The 17,176-nt window shown below is 34.0% G+C and overlaps 1 protein-coding gene across 1 annotated transcript; it reads right to left on the bottom strand.

Moving 5' to 3' along the window:
• Positions 1 to 7,251: 7,251 nt before the first annotated feature.
• On the bottom strand, positions 7,252 to 12,196 carry LOC126725226 (glycosyltransferase BC10). Its single transcript, XM_050429796.1, has 2 exons — positions 10,853 to 12,196; positions 7,252 to 8,355 (listed from the first exon to the last, which is right to left on the bottom strand). Exons 1-2 carry the CDS (start codon positions 11,372 to 11,374, stop codon positions 7,717 to 7,719), a joined length of 1,161 nt encoding a protein of 386 aa, XP_050285753.1. The 5' UTR covers positions 11,375 to 12,196; the 3' UTR covers positions 7,252 to 7,716.
• Between the last annotated feature and the right edge of the window lie 4,980 nt (positions 12,197 to 17,176).

Raw genomic sequence — 17,176 nt, 5'->3', positions numbered from 1 at the left:
ATAATTTTTTTTTATGGAGAATTTCAACTTATAGCATCTGTTTTTGATGATGACTCTTTATCATTAGACTAAAACACCGATTGATTTTTGGTATAAGCGGAAAATGAACCCTATATCTCTTATTCAAATACCAGAAACTTTACCAATTAAGTTAACTAAAACTCACAACTTTTGCATATTAAATATGAATGACATGCTTAAATCACGGTGCTATTAAGTCAGAAATTTATAAATGAGTCTTATACCAATTATTGCTCTAATTTAATATTTTTCACTGGTTGCAAGTCAATGATAAGAGGAGAGCCTTTTTTTTTTTTTTGGTTAAAAGGAAATATTATTAAACAAGTAAGCCAAAATGGCTAAGTTAGAGGCAGCAAGCCTACATACAGTTTCCCCAATAGTATCAGAATACACAAAAGCTGAAATTACATCAGATGGGGGATTATCCCAAACTACAAAATGATCTTGCATCACTCCACCTAACTTAGTCATAGCATCAGCAACTCTATTCGCTTCCCTGAATGTGTGTTGCACCCTGTAGTGCTGAAACTTGCCCAGAAGCGACCTACAATCAGCCAGCAAGGAAGAATAAAAAGCATTAGAGGGAGAGTGAAACTGCACCAACTCAACAACCACCTTAGCATCTAATTCAATCACAAGCTTCTGCACTCCCATTTGAACAGCCTGCAATAAACCGTCCCTTAAAGCCCAAAATTCTGCTGTAATGCTGGTTGTGAAGCCAATAGACCGAGCAAAGCCTCTCAACCATCTACCCTCACTATCTCTTATAACGCCCCCTCCTCCTGCCCTTCCCGGATTACCAAAGGAAACCCCATCAGTATTTAATTTACACCATTCTAAGGGAGGTTTTTCCCACCTGACATTACAAACCACCTTATTCTTTTGACTCCTAACCTTACCCACACAATAGTAATATTCCAAGGCTTGACTTTTACTAACACTATGTAAGCTTCCATTCGCAATATTATTATTGAACACCATGCCATTTCTATGTTTCCACAAATTCCAATTGCAAAAGAAAAAACATATGACCACAGCACAGAAGAGTAATGCAACGTCTTACTTTGGCAATTAACTTTTAGCCATTCAAGCAAATTCATTTCAGCAAAAGAACTAACCATTTCATGGGGGACCTTAAGTTTAAACCAGAAATCTTTTGCCACCACACACTCTTTCAATAAATGACTAATAGTTTCCAGAAAATTGTTACATAAAGGGCAGCAGCTCTCCCGTGTTATACCCTTCATCGCCAAAACAGATCTAACAGGCAGACTGTTATGCATACACAGCCAAAGAAAATTAATAATCCTTGGCAACATATCTATCTTCCATATCCACTGCCCTTGGAAATTAGTTTCCTCTTGTTGAGATCCATTCAGCCAAGCATAGGCAGAATTTGTAGTAAACTCTCCATCCTTAGTACGCTTCCACATAATCACATCTTCTCTTCTTCCAACCAGCTGCCTTGGAACAGCTTTAATCCTATCTTTAATACTAACCGGCAACTCAAAAGATAGAGCATCCCACTTCCACCCTTGCTCTGAATCAATAAATAGCTCTGACAACTTCATATCCATCTCCCTTGGAGTCAAAGGACCTTCAATCAGTTCTCTCAATGAGCATCCCCTTATCCAACTATCCGCCCAAAACTTAATTCTTTCTCCATTCCCAACCCCCCAACAAATACCCTCAGCAAAGGTCTGAAACCCAGCTTTTATGGCTCTCCAATTTGGAGAATATGGCAACTTTTCCAGGTCTCTAGCTCTCCTTCTATCCATTGAACAATACTTCTTTAGAATTACCTTAGCCCATAGACTTTCTTTTTCCTGATTCAGCCTCCAATTTAGCTTTGCTAATAATGCCAAGTTCTTGAATTTAGTAGCTTGGATTCCAAGGCCTCCCTCTTTCTTTGGCCTAATAATCTTACTCCACCCTACCAAATGAAGTCTTCTCTTTTCACTTGTTGAACCCCACAAGAAGTCCCTATTAATTTTGTCCAATTTGTCACAAAGGTGAGTAGGAAGGGCAACGGCCTACATTACATAATTCGGAATAGTAGACAGTGATGCATGCTATGTGAGTCTATTTTAATATGAGAAATGATATGTCCACAACATTTTCACAACATTTTTACAACAAATCCTAAGTAGCAGGTTACTACTGGTTGTTATTGTTGGGGCAAAAAAGTAATCTTAGTGATAGATTCAAATTTAAACCTATAACAACTAACCACCTATGATTTGTTGTAAAAATGTTATGGACATAGCATTTCTCTTTTAATATTTTTAATATTCTCACATGTGTTTATTAAAGACTTTTTTTTATTTAAATCTTTGTATCAATTAAAAAAAATGAATAAAAAAGCCTCCCCTCATGATAAATAAAAGATTCCATGTTAGTGGCAGCTTCAGGAATTTTTTTCAGGAGGGTTATTAAAAAATTTTAATTAAATAAAATTTAATACCAAAAAAAAAAAAAAAACCTTTAATATATCTAGTCATAAAAAAATGCAAATATATGAAATTTTACAACTTCTACGAGCTTTCATATTTTAAAATCGTTACATGATAGTTCATTATCAGTTTTTATTATCTATTGCCAATGTGCTAGGTGTGACCATTTTATTGTGTTAAGTTTGTATAACATTTATTTATATTTATGTAGTTGTCATTATTTTTATAAAAATATTTTAAACTAAAATGAGTAACCAATTGACACTATATTATTTATTAGGTTTGACTTACTTCTAATACTTTTTTAACTAGAGGTTTCCTTTTATTTTAAATATATAATGACAAGTGGTAATAGGTTTTAATCTCCACCTTTTATTTAATTAGTGAATGATGTGGTAATTTTTCATTAAAACAAAAGAAGATTCAAGCTAAAAAAGTATTGGAGGTAAGCCAAACCCTTATTTATTAACCTACTCATCCATATTCATCCATACATAAATATTACACTAAGAGTCCGTTTGGATTGAACTTATTGTTGCTGAAACTGAAAACTGAAAACTGAAAACACTGTAGCAAAATAATTTTTAAATGTGTGAATAGTACCGTGGGACCCATTTGTAATATTTTTTAGTACGTGAACAGTGCTGTGAACGGTAATGAACAATGTGTAAACAGTGAGTAAACAGTGATTTTTGTCCCCTGCACAATGAACCCATGTGAGGTTACTGTTCACGCGTAGGGGGAAAAAAAAAAGTGGAAAACGTGAAACGCAGAAACGCTGGACGCAGACTCAGTTCCCAAACGCTCACTAAGTGTCTACTTAACCAATCAAATATTTGAAAAATTGCTAACTTTACTATTTTTTTTTCTTCAATTGAGTACTAACATAAATAATACACTAAATGTCTAATTGTTGTTTAGTTTTAGGTTGTATTGATCTATGATCAGGGTGTGCAAGATTTCAACTAATGTATGAAAAATATTTTTAAGCATAAAATAAACTAATAAAAAAAATATTTTTTATATAATTTTTTTTTTTTTTTGAAGTCAGGGGGTTCATTTGAACCCCCTGAACAAGAAGTGCTGCCCCTATTCCATGTAATTTGCACATGACATAGAGAATTCACTAATGATAAGACGATATTAAAAGAGAAGTCTCATTATTTATAATAAGTTTGTAACTGTAAGGGTAAAACCCCCAAGTCGAACAATGGGCCTTAGGCCCCATACAGAGTCCAGCCACGACCGAGGAGAAAATGTGGCACTAAAAAGAATTCCAGCCCAACTCTAATAAGTCCAAGCTTATTTAAAAAGACGTCCAAGGAGGAATGTCTCCTCGGACGTACCAAATATGGGCCCAAAGTGCACCCTATCCCCAATGAGAAGTCACTCCCAACGAATATTGGTAGTAAGGATGATCCTCACAAAGTCAGGAGGAGGAAGAGAATATAGGACGTCCAGAGGGACATCACAACTACCGCATTAAATGCAAGGAAACTACTTTTCTGGCTGCATTAATATAGAGAGGACAGGCGAACAGTGTTATCTTGGCCACTGCAACTCACAGAAAGGTAGGGTGGATGTGCGATGGGACAGGCACTCAAGTGAAGGTCCAGATAATCAACATATGTAGGGCTCTTATTACTTTAAGGAGGCTATATAAGAGAAGGGCATCCCCATGAAGAAGGGATCGAAAAAAGCCAGAAGAAAGAGAGAAAGACTATATCCTTTAATCAAGAACATAGGTGCACCCACACGTTTCCTCGGACCGAACATCCAGTGGAGATAAAAGGAGATATTCTTATGTTCAACCGCTGCATGGCCTAAAATTAATTAACATTCACTTCGTTGAGTCCTAGTTCTGTAATCTGCTCTCTACAAATTCATTGTATAGGGTTCTTTGGGCCAAAATCACCCACTTGCTGGGCTTGGGCCCTAAAAACTGACCCTACAGTAGCTATTAAGTCAGAAATTTATAAACGTTTCTTATACCAACCATTACTCGATTTAATATTTTTCACCAATTGTAAGTCCATGATAAGAGGTGCCCTGATGCATTCTATTAATGACCTATTTGGATTGAGGGGGAGGGAAAGAGAGAGTGGAGGGGAATAGAGTAGAGTAGAGTTGGCCAAAAATAGTCTAATTTTTGGCCAACTCTACTCTACTCTATTCCCCTCCACTCTCTCTTTCCCTCCCCCTCAATCCAAACAGGGCCAAAGTCTGTTTTAATATTTTAGACTTTTTTTTTTATTTAAATCTTTGCACCGATAAGGGGAAAAAAGAATAATAGGGCTTCCCTTCATGATAAGTAAAAGATTCTATGTAATTTGCGCATGACGTAGAGAAAGAAATCACTAATGACAATTGATAAGAGGATATTAAAGGAGAGGGCTCAATATTCTTAATAATCATGTAAGAGGGCCACTGTTTAGGTTCTTCACTTGATAGCTCCCCTGAATAGTTAATGTTCTTTTCCAAGTTCTCATTATTTTCTTCTCCTGCTTCATGGAGTTGTACTTGTACCCTCTTTTACTTTTGTGTTAGGAAAATCATTCTGGGATGCTAATAATTTTGAGGGTCACTTGCATAGTATAGAAAAACCATAAATACCTGTAAGGATATACTATTGTCACTTTTGTATTCAGAGGGCACTAGTTGATTTAATGAATTGGTAAATTGGTATAGGTCATGGAGAGAAATTAGTGTGGATAAATGAAAGCTGTTGAACCTACTATTCATCACATCATAAATATGGTTTACACAAAAGATGAAGCATGTGCTAATTTATTTTCCAAGGCATGGGAACCCATATGAATCATATGACAATTATGAAAAGCACCAGGAAAATGAAAGTAAGAGAATTCATGTGGATCACAATTTTTTAAAGAAAAAATTCCTTTTGGGAAAAAAAGGAGGGGGGGGGGGGGGGGGGGGGGTGGTTGGAGTTTGTGGAAATTCCTTCAAAGAATCCACAAGTGACAAGTAGCAAGAGTGAATATCTGGCATTCCGAAATTCAGGCTTTACATAACCTTATGTGATGATGAATTTGGCTCTTGCATTCGCAGTTGGATAGAATTGGCCTCAAAGAGAATGTGGACCTCTTGCTCTTGAACCATGACCATGGTATAAGGGGTTTTGTGTAGACCTATTCTCTATGGTATCTTGAAAAAAAAATTTATAAAAATTGGTGCCATTCGTCCAAATTTCCAAGACATTTTTAGTGCATTTAATAGAAGAAAAAAAAAATATTTCCGATGTTGGACTAGTTTTTTTTCTTTTTCTTTATTTATTTTTTATGGAAGTTGGATCATTTTTTTTACTCGTGACACTATTCAATAAGAGTTAATTATGAACCAAATTATCAAATATTTTCTATGTTGGACCAATTCTTTTTTCTTTATTTATTTTTTATGGAATTTGACCAGTTCTTTACTCGGGACACTATTCGATATGAGCTAATTTTGAACCTTTATTCTATAGCTATCCTTCTATTAAGAATCTAAGATTTTTGCTCCTTTAGAAAGTTTTGAGTAAGAAAAAGAAAAGAAATAGATGGAAACCCAATGACTACTCATCTAATACTTATTAAAAAATTTCTTCAAAAGAAAAATGTACTTATTTTGAAAATAAAATTTTATAGTTCTATTAAGTCCGTTTTTTAATGATACCAATTATTATTTATGAGAAATGATATGTCCACAATATTTTTACAACAAATCCTAAATGACAAGTTGTTATTAGTTGTTATTGTTGGTGCAAAAAAGTAATCTTAATGTTAGGTTCAAATTTGAACCAATAACAACTAACCACCTATGATTTGTTGTGAAAATGTTATAAAAATATTGTAGATGTAGCACTTCTTATTATTTATATACGATGAAATTATTCAGTGTAGTCAATATACTACTTCTTCTCAAAAAAAAAAAAAACTCCACGTGTAAGTCATGCATATGAAACCCACATGTATTGGTTACCAAAAAAAAAAAAAAAACCCACATGTATTTAAAATAAAGATTGATCCACGGGATGCATTAAATAATATGTTTTATTTACGGATAGATTTCAACAATTTAATGGGCCTAGATCTTTAACCCAAAAAAAAATGGGCCTAGATCAAATAGAAACATGGTTTGAATTCTTCTTCCATTTACAATGTATTAAAAAAATATATACACTAAAATTTCTCTTCCCTCACCCCCTCCATTTACCGCAAAAAAAGAAAAATGAAATTTCTGTTTATCCTTTTGAACTTCCAATCAAAGTCTTGAACTTGTATCAGGGACTATGGGTTGAACTCGCTTTGGTCGACTCACTGATTAATCAATGGGAATTATTTCTTACCGATTAGAAGATAATATATAATCATTTCATAGATGTCCAAATTCTTCGAGCATCTTACTATCCAATAACATATCTCTGTTTTTTTTTGTTTTTATTTTTTATTTTTTTTTATATATATACATATCTCTGGTTTATTCATAAAACATGAAGATTGTATGTAACATAATAAATGCAGGATGCATTATAATTAACTGATGTTGACTGTAATATACATTAAGATCAAGGAAATGCAAATAATGACAATACTTTATTCAAGATAACCTATTCATTTCATCAAAAAAAAAAAAAAGATAACCTATTCATTGCCCTTTCATGTCAACATAATGACATAAAGATTGGACATGCATCCAAAGTCTGGCATCAAATACTCTCAAAGCTATATTGCTAGATTGCTACCACTCACAGAAAATAAAATTGAAATATGGAAATGAATTAAGAAAAAAAGAAATCTAATTAGATCAAATTTCAAATATCATACCTCACTTAATCCAACTAATGCCTCAAATTGTTAAAGAACTAGAGGTGGCTGTATTTCATACTACCCAAAAACAAAAAAAAACATAGAAAGAATTTTAGTGCAAAGAAAAACATCCACCAAAAATGAGATTACAAGATTTCTATTTAATAATGCTACAGTAGCATTACGTCTAATCGACTAACAAGTAACAACCCAATAAGACGTAATATTTATTATGCCTGAGATTGTCTAAGATACTACTTTTAGGCTCTGATTTTCTATACTTCTGATGCTGTGTAATATTGGATGCTTCAAAATCCTGTGACGCAGGATTATCAAAAGATCAATCACATCTAACCTTAATGGGGTTAGCGCATTACTAAACCGACATGCTCCAACTAGCAATAATCCAAATATGCATCTCACAAGCCAAGCATTTGTCAAAAGCCTAGAACTTCGGATGATAATTGCAATAGAGGCTCCAAAGCACTTGGAGAAAACTTTCTAGCAAAAAGGTAACAAAGTGAAGATGGCTGGTTATTGTAAAGACATATTTTGCTATCAAAAATCTTCTTGAAGAATTCCTCTTTAATATCAACCTTCCCAAATGTAGCAGGGTGAGCACCACCTCTTGACCAGTCCACATAAGTAAGGCTCCTGTTTGCGATAAGATGTGGCGTTTCGATGCTCAGCATTGTTTGGAAGTAGTGCTCATCCACATAACATGCTGGTCGACAAAAATCTTTGAACTTGGGGTAGTAAGTGACATCAGCAACGATCTTAACTGCAAGTTCTCGATTAACTTCAAACCATTGAGGCCCCTTACGCCAATTGGTGAGGTTGACCAGAGGTGCCATTTTTTCATTATAGCGCCCTCTCCCATAGGGTCCATGTTCATCAAATGAACCCATAAAGCTGTGCTTGGATCTTGATATGTAGCTATAGACAATGCTGAAGTTACGGAGAGGAATGCATGCCTCAGACAGCAGGATAAACCATTCATTTGAGATATCAAGCAATGCATTAGCCAGAAGCCTCCTCTCAGCATCACACATAGTCATTCTTCCCCACTCTGTCACCTGTTCATCAAAAAACCATAGGAAAATGAGTGGCTAATTTTCCCAACAAGAGAAAACATGGTGATTAATTTTCTTTTATTTTCCTTCCTTTTTCATGAAAGAAAACATGCTGAATAGAAACATCTTAAAGTAGCTGATTAGAAATACAGATAGAAAATTTCTTATCATTTCCACACTCACATTCCAAGCACAAAAATCCTACAAAGTCCAGAAGCTTCTCTAGAAACAGGCTTGCCAACATCATTTTGACAATCTAACTTTACTTCAAAAGTTAATGCTCTAATGATATCAGCATAAAGTTTTGGGTGAGAGGAAATTGCTCTGGCATTTCAGAACAGGAATTTCCAAGCAAATAGATAATTGTACATAATCTTTGATTGGCTATATACCCTAAGAGGAGAAAATTTACCCCCCACCCACACACACCAAAAAAAAAAGCCTGTGCAAGAGATTTCTAGCTTCCAGTAGAAGTGCCATGTGGTGCACGCATACATAAAGGTTGGTCAAGGTGCCAAACAAAAATGCATCAACATTTCTCATTCAAAATGAAAATTTTGTCTCTATCAAACAAAGAAGAGATTAACTGCATACCATATAAATTTTCAATACACAAAGTATGTAGTCCCAAAAGGCAGCATGCATTTAAAAGAGAAGTAACAAGTCAAAGCATGATGCTTAACAATAATAATAGGGGCATGTAAAGCATTACTGGTGGTGCATCCATTTGAAGCAGATGTTTCACCAGTGTCATTCAGGAAAATACGCATATGTCACTATTGCCTCCTAGACTGTTACAAGTCAAAGCAGATGCCAGATAGCCATTGAACTGGATCATTGAGGACTATCAAAGTGAAAATTAAGAAATGAGGATGAATGGCCAAAAACTACAAGAATGTAGGATGGTGCACAACTTTTATAGAGGTCACCAGTTATTTCCTACTACAAATGAACCACAACATGTTTATTGTCAAATGCAACTCAATAATGTCCCCTCTTGATTCAAGGTTGAATTGACAAAACCAATTCTGAAATTATTCCATCTAGGAACAAAAATGACACTTCAAAGGAACTTATACCCAAAAACCGGAGCCCTTGCCTTAAACTCAACTTATATGTATGTGTTGCTAGTGGTTAAAGATTCACCCTTACCAAAGAAAGAAAGAAAAGAAAAAAAACTGATGACTGAATCATGTACATCAAGGAAAAGTTTGCAATGGGAGTTGGGGTTGGAATTGGGTGAATGAGTGATGAGAGGCAGCAAGAAATACTCTGAAAAAGCCTATAAAACTATTTTCTTTAAAAAAAAAAAAAAACAGCCAGAAGCATTTCCTAGTCACCGGTTGGCATCCACCATATGCAAAGAAGCTGTCAGAAGTCAGAGCACATAATATCAGTTAAATATTACTACGACCATAAAGTGAATCTGAGTAGATAGTACCAAATTTGTACATCCTTTCTATTATGTTGCCCAAAGACAACAAAGAGGTTGGAACCTTCCTAGTAGGAATTCCCCAATCTGTGGTTATATCATAGGTTACGAGGTTAGACCTATAAACCAAACCCCCAAGGTGAAACAGGCACAAGAAAAGTGCAATAGACCGGAACAAACTGATATTAGGTAGTATGTAGGGAATGTATGGCAAATTCTAATCTTTCCTTTTACAAAGTATGGCTCCAATGTGCTTTCTAGTTTCTTCACATTGTCTTTCCATGTAAAAGACCCACAAATGCTTGCATGTAAACCAATATGGTGTAGCATACATCCTTCTAAACTAACCAAGTCAAAACTCAAAAAAGTCATGTCCTGAATATTTGGGGAAGGACAACTACAAGGGTCCTTTTTCCATTTGAGACAGCCAAATGAATCCCCTTCAACATTCCACCAGGCAAGAGTTTTTCTTTTTTTTTTGGGGTCTTTTGATAGGTAAGTTTTTTTAATGCTATATGTTGTCAATCAATTTCCACCAAGCACTAATTTGATTTGATCTTCATTTTCTACCTTTCAACTTAAAACATGGTCACTCCTCGACAATGCAATCAATAGTCTCCAACATAATTGCTGAAGCATCTCAACTAATTATATATTTCCCATCAACTATCAATCCTACCTTTACAATGACGGCCAATATATATCAATACTGTCACAAAAATTATAGAGGGTGACATCTAGCCATTTGAATAGAATATGCTAAGCACATAATTAGCAATTTATTAGGGATTGGATGAACATACGGCCAATATGACCAAGTACATCCATTGATTCCTTTCAAAATTCTATAGCTGATGGGTCCCTATAAAACTCAAAAGGATAGCTCTTCGGCAGCTTCAGGGCCATCTCAATTCACAAAATATCAGACAGTTTATAGTTGTACAGACAATTTTTAATATATATTCAGGAGACAACAATAATAGTAATTAAAGAAATTACTTTTGATGAAATAAAGAGAACCACTCATGCCACTAAACATATATAAAAAGAACCAAAGATCTCTGATACCTGGCTTGGGATTTGTCTCCTGTAAAAAACTGATGAAGGTGGATAGTTGGCATCATAAGATGGCATTGCATGAACATAGATCGAATAACGCCCCTCTTGCCCCTTAAAGAACCTCTCCCAAAGAGGTGCCATTGGCAATGGCCCCTTTGTTAAGAACATGAATGCAATCTTAGGAACTCTATTGAAAGGATAACTCTTTATTTGAGGAACAAACGAAGCCCGCCACAACAGCTCAGTATCATTCATGATGTGCAACAAATTTGATGGAGGCCTAATCCAACTCTGTATACTATCTAGCTCAACAAAGCAAGAAGGCACAATAGTGGGCTGTACTACTGGAGCCGCATTTGGAATTTTAAAAAATCGAATCATATACATGCTGCAAACTGAAACCCCAAGACCCAGAACCAAAAATACCAAGAAAAATTGAAGAACTCTCAGAGGCAAAGCCCTATGTTGATATGTTCTCACTGTAGGGGCAAGGTCCTTGCCTTCCTCCAGTGCCATCAACCTTGGTTGCATCTTTACTTCAATTTCCAATCAAATTCAGCTTCTGGGATTTACGTTTTCTGTTTTTTTCACAAACATCAAACTCATATCAAAACTCTCCCATTTGGCTGGAATTGCATCTCACAGTGGCAATGATGAAGCAATATTGGTTTTTGTCATATGGGTGTTTGATTATCTTCAAGAATCAAAACCCACATAAATAAAAACATTCAAAAACCCATCCAGACCAAGATCACACCCAACCAGGAAAAAGAAATTCAAGCCCTCACCAAATGATTTATTCCCAAATAAAAGTTCCCCTCAATAATAGGAAAATCCTAAACCAAATCAAAACTACCTATTCCAATTTTCTTGACAAATATGGAAAAAGCATGCAGCCTGGGGATGAAAGAAAGAAAAGACAAAAGTATGGCAGTGATATCATTTACCATGTGGGTTGCTTTTGGTATGGGCTTTATAAGGTGGAGTTAATACCAAAGACGTATGAGAGAATGAATGGGATCAGTTCACACTCCCTTTGATTGCGCCTGCTTTCATTGAATATGGAATGTATATGTAAATGTATGGTGAGAGAGAGGTTTTAAGGGACTTCTTTGATATCTATGTTTCTCTCTCTCTCTCTCTCTACGTTGGAAGAGTTTGTTGGGACCAAAGCATTGAAGAGAGTGAGAAAGACAGGGGCGACAAATCAAAAACAAGTAGGATGAATTGGGTGGAAAAAACTAGAATGGTTGCTTATGAGTTTTGTTTGTCTCTTAAGTTTGTGGAGCTCTACAACATAGGTCCGGCGATGTGTGTTTCTTTGTGGTTTGTTCTGTGTGTGCACGTGTTGGGGCTTCTTTGGCAGTAGCACTATTTTTCTATTGAGCTGGCATGAATATATTTCGGATGAATTGCGCTCCCATTTCCACTTCTCTTGGAGCCAACTGGTCAAATATATTACACTCGAATAAAAAATTAAGGATTCTAATCTCGCCTGTAATAAAAATTGATTTGTATCTTAGAATGATGAGAAAGAACAAATATCATTTATTTGGTAACTTGTACAATGCACATAAAATTTTATATATAAAATATAATTATGTTAGCTCTTTTATTTTTTGTCTAATTATAAAACTTAGTAATTATAGACTTTTAGTAATTATTAATAATAGTTATTTATTATGTTTGTGTTTGCAAATGAAAATATGATTTATGTAAGATTTTAATGGAGGGTTTTAATATAGAGTAGAATTTCTAATTAGAAAATATAAAATTTTCACTATTTTATTTTTTTTGTCTTAATATAAAATCAAATCATTATAATAGTGATTATTAGGCATTTATTATGTTTGTATTTGTATATGAAAATATGATTAGGTAAGATTTTAATGAAGGGTCTAAATATAGAATAGAATTTAAAATCAATTAAAAATAAATAATGAAATAATGATATGTAAACTATGATGAGGTTCTTAAGGTTGAGAATTTCTTCTTTTTTCATAAGTAACTAAAAGTCAAAAGTATTTGATTTTAGTGGTTTTTAGTTACCTCAACTATTGTCGTTGAATAAGAGATCCATAGTTCAAACCCCGCCTACATTAAAAATTGGTTGATGACTTAGCTTGATAATAAGAGCAATCATCATATAGTGAACGTCATAAGTTGAAATCCTATCAAATCTTCCCCCCTCCCCACAAAAAAAAAAAAAAAAAAAAAAAAAAAAAAAAATTTGATTATATATATATATATATATATATATATATATATATAAAACATATTTTAGTTATAGATATGAACTTGAACCTCTATGACGCTCACTCCATAATAATTGTTCTTTATTATTAGATCAGGATACTGATGGGTTTTGGTATAAATGAAACTTCAAAACTAAGTCCAAAGACTTTTTTTTTTTGATAAAAAAAAAAGTCTTAAGGACTTTTCCAATTGAGTTAAGATTGGACTATAGGCCTTATCAATCACCATTCTATGACGAGGTTCAATTTCCTCCTAGATACTTCTCTTGCCTCTTGCCTCTTGCCTCTTGCCTCCTGTCATAGTAAGAAACAAATGATGGTAGTTTATTCTAGAATTGAGGCTGAGTATCGCAACTTAGTTAATGCCACCTTTGGCTTTGAGCAGGGACGAAACCAGGATTCAAACGTAGGGAGGGGGGGCTTAAAACAAAAAAATAAAATAAAATAAAATTATGAAAATAAAAACTAACATCCATTTCATATTCAACAAAATACTACATACAAAATAAGTGATTCTAAAACATTCCATATTATAAAAACATCAACAAAATATAACATACAAAATAAGTGTTTCTTAAACATTTCAACACATTTATCAAAATGGAACTCGGTGCTCTTTTAAATCTTGAAAGTCGTTTATGATTGATTATGTACCAAATTTTGCAACAATCTCCTTCTCAATGTAAAAATCATAGAATCCATTAGAAAATCATCTTCCATCTTGTTGCAAAGCCTATTCTTGATAATATTTATGGTTGAAAATGCTCACTCTGTAGTTATAGTAGAAACTGGAAGAGTAAGCACAAGTATAATCACTCTATAAACATATGGGTAAAATAATGATTTTTGGGTTTTTACCAACCATTGGCACAACTTAGCAATACTTGATAGCTTTTTGAATTCCGGATGCTAAACTATAATGTGCTCATAATGATTAACTTCTACCTTTAAAAGAGTCATTTCTTGATCTATGAAGTCTCTTAGATAAAACTTGTTTACTAATGACAAAATGTCTTTACATCTAAAAGACTCATGTGCCTCTTTAGGATCAATAGCTTAACTAAGATTAAGCAATTCCACCGCATACTTACTAAACCGATAATTTAATTCTTGTAATATAGAATCTATCACAGCATAAAAATATCTACTCGATAATGATGCTCAATTGTGAAGTCATCTTATTGATGACGATCTAAACCTCCTCTCTTAACATAACGAGCATTCATATCTAGGACATCTATGTCACGTGCCTCACAAAATGATTTCACAGTGGTAAGTAAACTATCCCATTCTTCATCTCTGAATTTTTGAATAAGTGCTTTAATGGATGAAACAAAATTCATGGCATTTAAAATGTCTTGAGACTGACACTGCAAAGCTTGACAGAGTGCATCAATGATCTCCATAATTTCTTTCATGAGATGCAAAATGAACACAAATTTAAAAGAAATCGTAGCATGATAACATGAGTATGCTGCTTCTCGTAGGGAAGTAGTATTTCCTTCCTTGATTATCTTAAGTAAAATTCCACATGTTGGACTAAATATATTTACCAAACTAGAAATTGATCTCAAGTGAGAAACCCAACGAGTATCTTTAGCCGTTGTAATGTGCTAATCCGATTAAGTCTTTTTCCAGTTTCAAGCTCACCAATTTCAACAAAATATGCAATTTGATCAGCATAAGCTTTTTTTAGTTGCTTAGTATGCTTGCATAAAGCACCAACAACATTGACAATAGCAGATAATCTATTAAAAAAACTTTGAACAAGAATAACTTCTTTTTATGCTGCCATTAATGCTAACTGCAAGTGATGTGCAAAACAATGAATGTAGTGAACATATGGACAGTCATTTGAAACCAAAGCTTTTAATCCATTCCACTCACCTCACATATTGCTTGCACCATCATATCCTTGCCCTCAAATATCTTGAATATCCAGACTATGATGTAACAAGACAGAATATATTTCATCTTTTAGTGTTAAAGTCGTAGTATCAAGGACATGAACTACCCCAAAAAAACGTTCTCAAGCAAAAACCATCTTTGTCTACAAATCTTATAACAATAGCCATTTGCCATTCATTGACTCATCACGAGCTTCATCAACAATTAGACAAAACTTTGCATCACCAATTTCTTCATGAATTTCCTTCTAAAAGAATGGAACACAATTACACAACCATGCCCACAGCATGACAACAAAGTTTCTACTTGTTAGAATTTTTGCTAAAGCCATGACTTAAATAGTTAATTAATGTTATCTAAAATCTAATTATTGACCATTGGCCACACAAAGACTTAAATCACAACCACACAAAAAATTAAATCACAAGTAGACAAAGACAAAGTTATTGACTCATTCATAGACCAAAGACTTTAGTCTCACAAGCTCAGAGTCACAGTACACACTTTAGAGTCATAGTACCTTGTTTTAGATTATATACATATACCAGCCTTTTTTCTTTTCTTTTCTTTTTTTTGGGGGGGGGATGGCTCCCCCTGCCCTACTGTAGGTCTGTCACTGGCTTTGAGCTTCTTTGGTTGCATTAGCTTCTACAAGGTGTATATTTCATTCTCATCCACCATTGTTTTTGTGTTGTGACAATAGGAGAGGAGTGATGTTTGATTACCCATAATGATGTTTTCATGAGCGGACGCAATTTGAGACTAACTACCATTTTGTCTGGTACCATCTTTTTAGGGGACTTTACAACTTCATTTGGTCTCATTTTGAAACAAACTCGTTGATATCTTCATTGAGAATCATCCACCAAGCCGCTTATGCCCATTATACTATTACTTGTACAAGTCCCTAAGGTTAACACTACTAGTCATAGCCATTATAGGAATTCGTGTCTCTATATATATACCTCTCGCAATAGAATACACTAAAGGTGTGCATGAGTCAGGTTGGGTCGGATTGATGAGATTTTTTGACCCAACCCACCATGGTAGGTTAAAAAAATCCAATCCAACCCAACCCAACCCATCACAGAGGTTCAACCCAACCCAACCCACATGGATCTAGTTAGGTTGGGTTGAACCCATGAGTTAGACAATATTTTTTTTATTACTATTATTATTAAATTAAGCAAAAAATATATATCTCGCTTGTCACCTGAGTTGATAAACAAAATATATATGAACTAGTATTTTAACTCAATTATAAACAAAATATATCCAACTGAGTTGATAAACAAAATAAACCTGAACTAGTATCCCAACTCAGTTATAAAAAAAATAAGAGAAGGGAGAATTGAGTTTTATATAAGAGGAGCTGAATAGGGGAAAAAATTAAATAAAAAATTATTAATTATATAATATTGTTTTAAATATATATTAAATATATATAATTTAAAATTTAAATATATAGGTGGGTCTAGTTGGGGCGAGTTGTGATTGTTATGACCCAAACTCAACCTAACCCACTATTAAAAAATTTTTAATAACCCAACTCAACCCACACACCCCTAAAAACCGACCCAACCCGATGGGTTGAGTTGTGTCGGGTCAGTTTTGGTGGGTCGGTGAGTTGGTTGCACATCCTTAGAATACACATCAAAAAAAATTTCCCACTAATCATTTGTTAAAACCATAACAGTAGAGTGTCATTTATATAATTTAAAGGAAGAGAGTATCATTTCATTCATAATTTGGATAGGAATTTAAAATAGAAATGGAACATTCTAATAGGAGGCAAACGTTTGAGGAAGTGTCATTTTGATAATCTTCTATTGTGCAATTTGCTTTTTTTTTTTAGCTTATTTAATTTATGTGCAACTCTTTTAAGTTTTAAGATTACACTTGTTTATATATAATTTATTTTTAAGCAAAATAAACTCATTCTAAACACATTATAATATTGAATTTATAATCCATTTTGCTCTGTGGTTGGGAGCTCTAATTTTTTTTTTCACCAAAAATGAGTTACATGATATTATTATGTATTTAATTATTTAGAATATAGAGGGATGTTTGTCAATAAAAAGAATCGTAATAGTAACAATGGCACTGGTGACAAAGTGGTGGGGGTTGTAACATTGAAATATGATTATATTGATGGTGATGGTGATGT

The sequence above is a fragment of the Quercus robur genome, chromosome 5 (genome assembly GCF_932294415.1).
Source record: "Quercus robur chromosome 5, dhQueRobu3.1, whole genome shotgun sequence".
NCBI lineage: Eukaryota > Viridiplantae > Streptophyta > Magnoliopsida > Fagales > Fagaceae > Quercus > Quercus robur.
Note: the sequence above shows the minus strand (reverse complement) of the source record. Positions and strands in the feature narration are given on the sequence as shown.